The sequence below is a fragment of the Mytilus trossulus genome, chromosome 5, assembly GCF_036588685.1.
Source record: "Mytilus trossulus isolate FHL-02 chromosome 5, PNRI_Mtr1.1.1.hap1, whole genome shotgun sequence".
Classification (NCBI taxonomy): domain Eukaryota; kingdom Metazoa; phylum Mollusca; class Bivalvia; order Mytilida; family Mytilidae; genus Mytilus; species Mytilus trossulus.
The window spans coordinates 16,259,205-16,268,504 of NC_086377.1; the positions used below are offsets into that span (position 1 = coordinate 16,259,205).

The 9,300-nt window shown below is 32.3% G+C and overlaps 1 protein-coding gene across 1 annotated transcript; it reads right to left on the reverse strand.

Annotated features, from left to right (window-relative positions):
• Positions 1 to 1,623: 1,623 nt before the first annotated feature.
• Positions 1,624 to 7,081, reverse strand: LOC134719455 (uncharacterized). Its single transcript, XM_063582446.1, has 2 exons — positions 6,805 to 7,081; positions 1,624 to 3,194 (listed from the first exon to the last, which is right to left on the reverse strand). Exon 2 carries the CDS (start codon positions 2,965 to 2,967, stop codon positions 1,882 to 1,884), a length of 1,086 nt encoding a protein of 361 aa, XP_063438516.1. The 5' UTR covers positions 2,968 to 3,194; positions 6,805 to 7,081; the 3' UTR covers positions 1,624 to 1,881.
• Positions 7,082 to 9,300: the final 2,219 nt, after the last annotated feature.

A 9,300-nucleotide genomic window follows, 5' to 3' on the forward strand; every position in this document is an offset into this window, starting at 1 on the left:
AAATTTGATGATTATGTTGAACGCATCTACCCCTTCGAACTAACGATAAAGGTACAACAGAAACAGTTAAGTAAGTCGGCCTCATTTCTTGACTAAAATCTAAAAATAGACAATGAGGGTCGATTGAAAACAAAACTTTACGACAAAAGAGATAATTTCAGCTTTCAAATTGTGAACTTTCCGTTTCTAAGAGCAGCAGCAGCACCTGTATACGGGGTATATATCTCTCAATTGATACGATATTCCCGTGCTTGTATTTCCTATCATGGTTTTTCTCGATAGTGGGTTGCTGCTCAAAAGGAAGCTATTAAACCAAGAGTTCCAAATGGTGAAGGTGAAATCATCCCTTCATAAGTTTTCACGAGTTAGTTATGGAATTACTGTTTCACAGATGATATTGGATATGCTTCTTACATCGTAACTACAATCCGTTTACCTTTCATGAATGTGACCTACCGAGTTAAGACTAATTACCGTATTTGTTGTAATATGAGTAACACGAGGGGTGCCACATGTGGAGCAGGATCTGCTTACCCTTCCGGAGCACCTAAGATCACCCCTAGTTTTTGGTTTGGTTCTTGTTGATTCTTTAGTTTTCTATGTTTTGTTATGTGTACTATTGTTTGTCTGTTTGTCTTTTTCATTTTAGCCATGGCGTTGTCAGTCTATTTTCGATTTTTGAGTTTGACCTTCCCTCTGGTATATTTCGTCCCTCTTTTGTACACAGGTAATAATCATTTGTCAGATTGTCTCCCCATGCCACTAATGAGCCAATGTTTTACGAATGACTATTGATGGGTCTTTCGTTTATGCTAGAACCACTCTAAACGCACTCGATAATAATTGTTGACAAATTTCAGCTCTATCATAATTTAAGGTAATATGTGTGCATGTGGTTGTAGATTTAGTATTGGAAATGTGTTTTTGTGCAGTATGGTGTCTAGTTCTTTCAGCTGGGTCATTGACTTGCGATTTTGATTCCTAGTTCTGTATATAATGCATTTAACTATTATATATGAATGTTAAGAGTGTGTTGATTAAGAGTAACATGATTTCGAGTGATGAAAAAATGTGCATAATACGCCCATGCTTTGTAACTTTGTTCACTTTACTTGTTGAAAACATCTACCAATTGACACGACTTTGATGTGTACCTCTCTTTAGGTGTGCCTAGATCGACAGAAGTTATACATACTGGCTTTTCTACCTCGGAAATAGATTACATTAGCTGTTTTTAAAGATCTTCAATTTCGTTCTTTATTTGTCCCTTTTAACCTTTTTAGATTCAAGTGTCACTGATGAATCTTTTGTAGACGAAACGTGCGTCTAGCGTAAAAAAAATTAATCCTGGTATCTATGATGAGTTTAGAATGCATTTTTTGTAAACATCGTATAGGAACATTGTTTAACAAAAATGTGCATGCATATTGCAGATTAACGTAGCAAATGCACACGCTACTTATAATTGATATTTCATTTCTTTTATTCTGTGTGCAATATATGCATAATAATACGAATATGAATTAATGGCAATTTACTATAACAGAAATACATTTATTAGTTGATTGTCCGTCATTTGATGTCTTATCCTGAGACGAGAAAAGTCTGTAATTCTTTATCCGAATTAAGCCATAAATGTTGCTGTATTTCAACCGGCCCGCATCATAAAGCAACCAATCAGAATGTATATGTGATCAGTGATAATTTCAAGATTGTGTGTATATCGACTGAAACTAATAGCCCCGCACCGTGATGTAAAGCAAATATTAGAAAAGACTGTACAAATCATAGATGATCCTTGCATGGCAGCGTTTACTTCCCATATCAGTCGGGGAAGCTTGTTCATTTTCCTTTGCCTAAAGTGTTCATATACCGTTTAAATCATTGAAACAAATACAGATCTCTTAGTCTATCTTCATGGATTTGAGCGTGCATCCATGCAAACATCAAGACGACAAAAACAAGCAGTATAGCAAGCGTGTGCACGATACGTTGGCTTGCCAAAAAGCAAATTTCGCTGGAATTTACTCTTCTTATTTTAGCTTCTAAATATGGTCTGCAAAAAATACAAGTTTTTCTAAGATAAAATTGTGGGAAAGTAGTAGGGTATTTCTCAACAAATTTGCTATAAAATGTCATGCCACCATTGTTGCAGAAAAGCGAAATATTAAACGAGTTTTTTTGTCCATGGTAACTTACAATAGCTTTTATCGTGAAGAAAGGTAAATTGATGGAATCGCTGTTACATAATTCAAAAGTTCCATTTATATGCTCAGTAAAATATCCGATAGTGTTTTGTTCAACATTATATCTCATCAGGATATTAATGAAAAAGTCGGTTTCAAAATATTTTTTGCCTAAAGTACCAACTTCGAATAAAATCGTATTGTTCGGAAGAAATCTGTGTTCTTTTATTATTATTTCAACAGTATAGAACATCTCCTCTTGCGACTTCGAAATCAAAGGTTCGGAAAAGATATATGAGGAAATCGGATTATGAAATTGATAACCTGACACAGAATTATTCCAATTAGCAAATACTTTTGCATCTTTTGATACAAACAAACCAGGAAATAATGTTGATGCATCAAATGTGACAACCGAAGGATCTGACGAAATAATGGACACAGAAATAAAACTGTCATTGCGATAAATGCCAAATATTGGCCATAATTCGCTCTCTGCTGCTGATACATTTGTAAATGTATATGTTATAGTTGATGAATTTAATGACACTTGCAGACTTTTAGTTTTTGGTTCCAACCTCAGTGCCAAACGAGTTTCCAAGAGACCACTTTCTTTATCATGTTTAATTCTTTGTATGTATGGCGATATCCGATCGTTGTATTGGAGGCATAGATCAGTACCACAGTTTACGCCATAAACAACCCAAGTGTTTTCTGTGTTTTCATACGAATATGAATCATGGACTTTGTTTCTTGATAGACCAATTTCAAAAATTACCATATCGTCGTGTATTCCCTGCTTTATACCTTCAATTTTGATAGAAATATCTAACTCATATGCCTGGTCATTTTTATACGATGTATTCCCGAATATTCCTTTAAATTTATATCGTCGATCACTGCAAATGAATCCTCTCGAGTATGGTTTTGAAGAAACTGTCTTGTTGTCAAACGATCTACATGGGAATAGGGTTGGACTATTGTTGAATATAGAATGTAAATCTGGAACTGATCAGAAAAAGGTACGTAGTATATTTTTACAAAACATCAACTATATATAAGAGAAACAACAATTATATATATATATTATTCGTGTAAACATCAGCCCAACAGTGATAGATCTGTAAATTTGCGTTAGCAGTTTATTTGTTCTTTCCTCGCCGGGATTCGAACTCATGCTATTGAGATATAATTATATCTTTTGATTGTTACAGTATATATATATAATTTTGACATATGTACATAACTTTATATACAATCAAAATATATATAATTTATTAATAACATAAATTTTGACATGATGTATGTTTATTGTTTAGTAAAAACATCACTGAAATAGCCCTAAAAATTAAAAATTAATAAAAAATAAAAACATTTCACATGGAATATCGAACCACCTGTATTTATATCTAAAACAATATTGACATATGGAATTTAAACATTAAAAAGAAGCATAGTTTATATCGTTTGTAAATCTCAAACATTTGTTGTTATTCAAATAAGACATTTGAAATCGTATAAATCTTCTAGGTAACCTCATGTCAAAATGCCAGTTTTGATTGGTTAATACGAGGGAGATAATTTACTCTATCCCATGGCATGCACTCAATTGTGTGCGCTTTGATAAAAACGCATGATTATTATGTACAATTTAGACGTATTAGTTTATTACTGTGAATTTGAAATTTAACAAACAGTAGAAAAAAAACATGCAATACTACGGCCGACACTAGGCTATAAACCGATAGATTGGTCGGTTAATCTATATTGAGTATGCGGCTATATGGGCGGTTGGTCTGTTAATCGGGTCGGTTATTTGTCTGTTGAGAGTAAAACGCACAATTCAATGTTAAACGCTGTTAAATATACAGATTTTTACCGTATGTAAGAACCAAATAAAAAAAAAGAAAGTGTCTGACTAAATGATATCTATCATAGAACATTTTCCATCTGTAAAAACATTTTATAGTGTGTGCAAATTTCAGTTAAACTGAAAGTCGTCGCGCAAGTATGTGGTATTTATGCTTATACGCAAAGCATTTTTTTTTAATAAAAAGCGAAACAAACTATTTTAGATTTCATTTAAAGGACGCAAAATAGTACTTTGGTTCTGAAAAATAAATTGACATTAAAACGTGAATAAAACAACTTTTTAGTGAATATCAGTAGCATAAAGTCTGTTAATGAGTTGAACAATTAAAATTGTACCAGTTAAGAGTTATTTTGCCACGATAATAGTTTTGCTACCTTTATAAATTCCCATTAAAAAAAGTAAAGAATCAGATGACCTTGAGTAAAAAAATAATGGCAATGCGGTGCAACAGTATCCTTCTAGTAAGAGCATTTTTATTTTGACTTTTTTTGCATTGTATTGAAAGGTATGTCACTTCAATATAGCGTGATATAAATTGGCCGCTGGAATATGCATGAATTTATTAGTAACGTTTTAAATCAGACTTAATTGTTGTGTCTGTTCAAAGTAGCACGTTCTAAAATCCGACTGATAGTGACTGTCTAATGCAATACCGGGTACGTATAACGTGTTGTCGTTCTTGTATGCACATGATTTTTGCAACTGGACGTTAAACCCTTATTCCTCAGCTTTAAATTGGTTCTTTTGTTTTATTACTTAATCATATGTTGTTTACAAGTCTTTCTAAAGAAGTAGATGGAAAGGAGCAAATGTAGCTACATTTGGTTATCTTATTTTTTAATTCATTTTATTCTGTTTAGTTCCTTTCTGCATACGTGCAGAGGAGTACGGCAGTTGTGCGCTTGTAAATTTCTAGCATTGGTCACCAATTTGAGTACACATCACAATCCGTTACTGTTTCCACTCCCACCCCTGCAATTTTACTCCAGTCTCAAATAACATGAACTGATATACAGTAATAAAATTGCATCTAGCATATATATATATATATTTATATTTATAGAGATAGATATGGTTGTCTATACTATAAAACTAAAAATAAGGAGATGTAGAATAAAATGGGGGTGTTGTTTATTTCTGTATTCTTTAAAATGTTATGTCACTTTTTCTACATTTCATTTATTTTTCTCATATTTTTTGTGTATTCTTTATATTTTACCATCCAAATTTATTTTACTTGCTGATGTTTAGTTACATTACGACGTTTATCTCTGAAATATGTATTGGTTACCAATGTAGATGACAAATTTGTGTCATTCATAACAACGAAATAGAATCCACATGATATATGCGACCATTCTTGGATGAAATTGGTAATACTTTAAAGGGAAAGTCCGGGATTTTAATTATCATCTAAATGTGTTCGTCTAAACATAAAAAAACACAATCACAAAGTTTAAAATTTATATTCCTTCTAATAACGGAGAAAATTAAGTATTTGTAACTTTTTTGCTTGACCTACGAGAATGGGTTATGACGTTTTAGCCCAATTTGTTGAATTCTGGGAAAAAATAAAATCTTTAAAAAATTTGCAATTTTTTATTCAGAAATAACTCATATTTATCAAATGATTATGAATTGAGGAAAAAACGTATTTTTTTACTTCATGTTTATCAAAATTAAAAAAAAAATCCTCTATTTACAGTTTTATAAAATTTGGGTCACATAATCTCCCTGCAAAATGAAACAAATTGCCGTTTTGAAAAATAGGGGTCCATAAACTCGTTTTCAAATTAAATCAGTTTGAATGACAAAAAACAGTCGAAAAATGCATCTTTTCCCGATATGTTACAGTTTGACGTCGCGAAAATAACATTTTACGTTAGCAACGTCATTACCTCCACTGTAACTGTATCGTATGCCCTTAAGCCTTTGAAAAATCGTTCATAAATTACCATATATCAACTTTCAGGATATTTGTCTTTAAATTCATAAAATTAAGCAAATTAACATTGATGTAGTAAATACAAATACTAAACTTTTTTTCATTTAAGATAAATGTTTTTTCATTCTCAAATTTGAATTCCCATATTTTCCCATTTGCCCTTGTAGTATGCACCGCCTATTTTTTCTATGACGTCAACATAACGTCATAAAAAGTGCATAAAAGACTGAAGACACCATTCTGTTTAATAATGGAAAGAAACATTTTTCAAAATATTAAATGGTTTTGACGAAAATCATAGTTTAGTGGTTACATTACATGACATATGTTACGCGAGACAAGCTAAAAATCGCATTTTTTTTTAAATGGAGCTTGTCGCATGCAGCATAATACATAGTTTCAACAATTATTTTTCTCGTTTTTATTTTGAGAATCGTTATTTTTAAAAATCATGTACAATAGCAATGAATATGGTATCATAACAATTATATATTTTGGACTTGCATCTTGTCAACTACATCTAACTTCAAATGAGGTACGAACATCGCGCGTAACGTCACTATTTAGGGAGATTTTACTACAATTTAAAACTCTACAACTATGATAGGACAACATGTCCTGTGCAGAAATAATAATATTTGAAGATATAAGGCTCCGTGTTGAAGGCCGTACTTTAACCTATAATGGTTTAATTTTTAAATTGTTATTTGGATGGAGAGTTGTCTCATTGGCACTCACACCACATCTTCCTATATCTAATTCAAATAGCGAAAAAGAAACAGTTAAAGGTCAATAAATACCTTTGTCTGAACCAAGCCATAGATGCGGGATTTCATCAGCAAAAGCATATACTGTTGTTGTAAGCACTGTGCAAAGGAGTGCGAGAAAGGTCACTATGTGCACTGTACTTATATACTGAGTTGTCCGTTCTATGAATTCAATAACTTCAATAGCACTGTGAAACAATGGAAAGCCGGTTATCTTTTCTACAAAGTAAAACAATCTAACAAAATCTTATTAACCAGCGCATGTCTTAAATCTTGCATCTTCTAACGAGTTGAAATTAGCAATAAAACGTGTGTGTTTTAAGTCGATATTCGATTAAACCACGACCTCTTGCATTATTTATTAAAAAATGTTTTCCCGAATGAGAGGTGACTGGTCATTGCCGCAATCGCAAGGAATACCACTGTCCTACATGCAATCCGTGTATCACGATAATAAACACTTCTTGAATAACAATTATGTTGATTTCATTGAGGAACCATGTTTTTATTGTTTTGTTTTTATAAATTCAAGTTGTTGAAAGCAAACTCAAGTTATCCAGGAACATATATATCTCTTTGTTAGATATACTGTTCCCAGAGTTATCCATGTTATCGTACGGTTATTAGGAAAGAGTAAAGACAAGTCATAGTGATAACCATAAGTCACTGCCATTTATTATGTGCATTTTTTTGTTTATGAATACAAAATAAAGTTTTCTATGATTTTATGATTTATAACAAAACATGATAAACAATTCAACAACTTCAAATAAAATTGACATCACTCCAAACAGAGAAACCACGCCCATCAGTTATTAACATGTAAAAGTCGGTTTTCTGATCGTTTTTTTTTCTTCTGTTAAACGACTGATGGATATCATTACTGAAGAATAAAGAGTGTCATATGGCACCTTCTTAATCAATAGGAGAAGTTAATTCGTAACCGATATGGAATAATAATAAAGTAAATAAGATTATGGAATGATATAATGATGTCAGATGACCAATTTATATATATACATTTATGAGTGTCTTTTTTCACATGATAATTTTGTTTGATTCGCTGGTTTGTGTATTAATTATATGCCATAAAGTATGACTGATGTATTGCCTATCTTATACTAGTACTAAAATACAGCTTGTTGTAATAGACGATTTTTACTTATTTCATTTGTTTGTATTTGTTTGTTTGTTGTTTACTTGATTGTTTATAGATGTTCAATGAACTTTCATCGACTTTGGCTATATATATCTTTTGTTTAACTGGAGGATACCGGATATTAAACAATGGCGAACCACCGATCATTATGAAGAAAGTTTTCAGTTTTAGTTGATAAGATCGAAGTTGGCTTCACAACTCGAGATCACCACAAACGAGGTACGAACTCATAACCTATAAGCAATGACAGACCAATGCAGTGAAGGTGGCCTCCTTAGTCTAGTTGGCCACTAAATCCATAAAATTTAATTGTAGGTAAAAAGGTAAAGTTAGTATACAAACTTAGTCCCCGTCTGTATCTTTTGTTTAAGGAAACCAGAAATAGAATGTCATTAAACTGGTCAGCCTTTTGTGCAAGCTCTTTACTTTGATGACGACATGTTTGTATCATTTCATCCATCTTTATGTTAAGGTGATCACATATTTTTTCTTTCACGGCTTGTTCAAGTACAAAAAACGTATTTTGGTTTGAACTTTGTAATATTTGTTCTGAAAACACACAGCAGTCTCTTGCATGCCAAACAAATGCTTGTAAAATATTTTCTGTGTTCAAAATAAATTGAATTTGTTCATCCTTCAGTTTTAACAATTCTTCAAGTTCACTGGAAACCTGGTTCAAAATACAGCTATTAATATGTCTTATGTCCTCCTGAAAAAACTTTGTGGTGATTGTATTAAAACGGGGGAAAAGTGAATCTTTGAACGACTCAGCTCTTGATATTTTGTCTTTCAGACGTTCGATAAGATATGAAAAGAACTCCTTTTCGTTTGTAATTACCCTGTCAATATTTTCAATATTATGGCCTTTATGTCCTGTAATTGCACAGGTAGGACAGATAAGTATGTTGCATTTCGTTTCCTTGCAAACATATCGCATATGTCCATTGTCGTGTCCAGGTAATTTACAAGAATAGCTGTTTGGTTGACCAGGAGGGCTATAGGATCCAAAGCAATGTTCCTCGAATATCTTTTTGTGTTGTCTCTGACAATCTACACACATATTGATATCACATGTGTTACATATCCGAATGTTAAGTTCCGTTTTATTACATATGTCACAGTTGACCTCGGTATTGTTCTGCAGAAAACATGTTAAATCCCGCCTAGTGTTGTCTTTGGGTAGATTTGCAATTTCTTCTCTTTTGATATGATGTGATTTGTTACAAAACGGACATTTTACTTTATTCCCATTGTTCAGTCCGACTAGACATGCCATGCATAAAGTATGAAGACATGGCAATAATTTTGGTATTCGGTTTTGTTCGTCATAAAGTTCAGAACATATACCACATTCAAGGTACCTTTGTTGA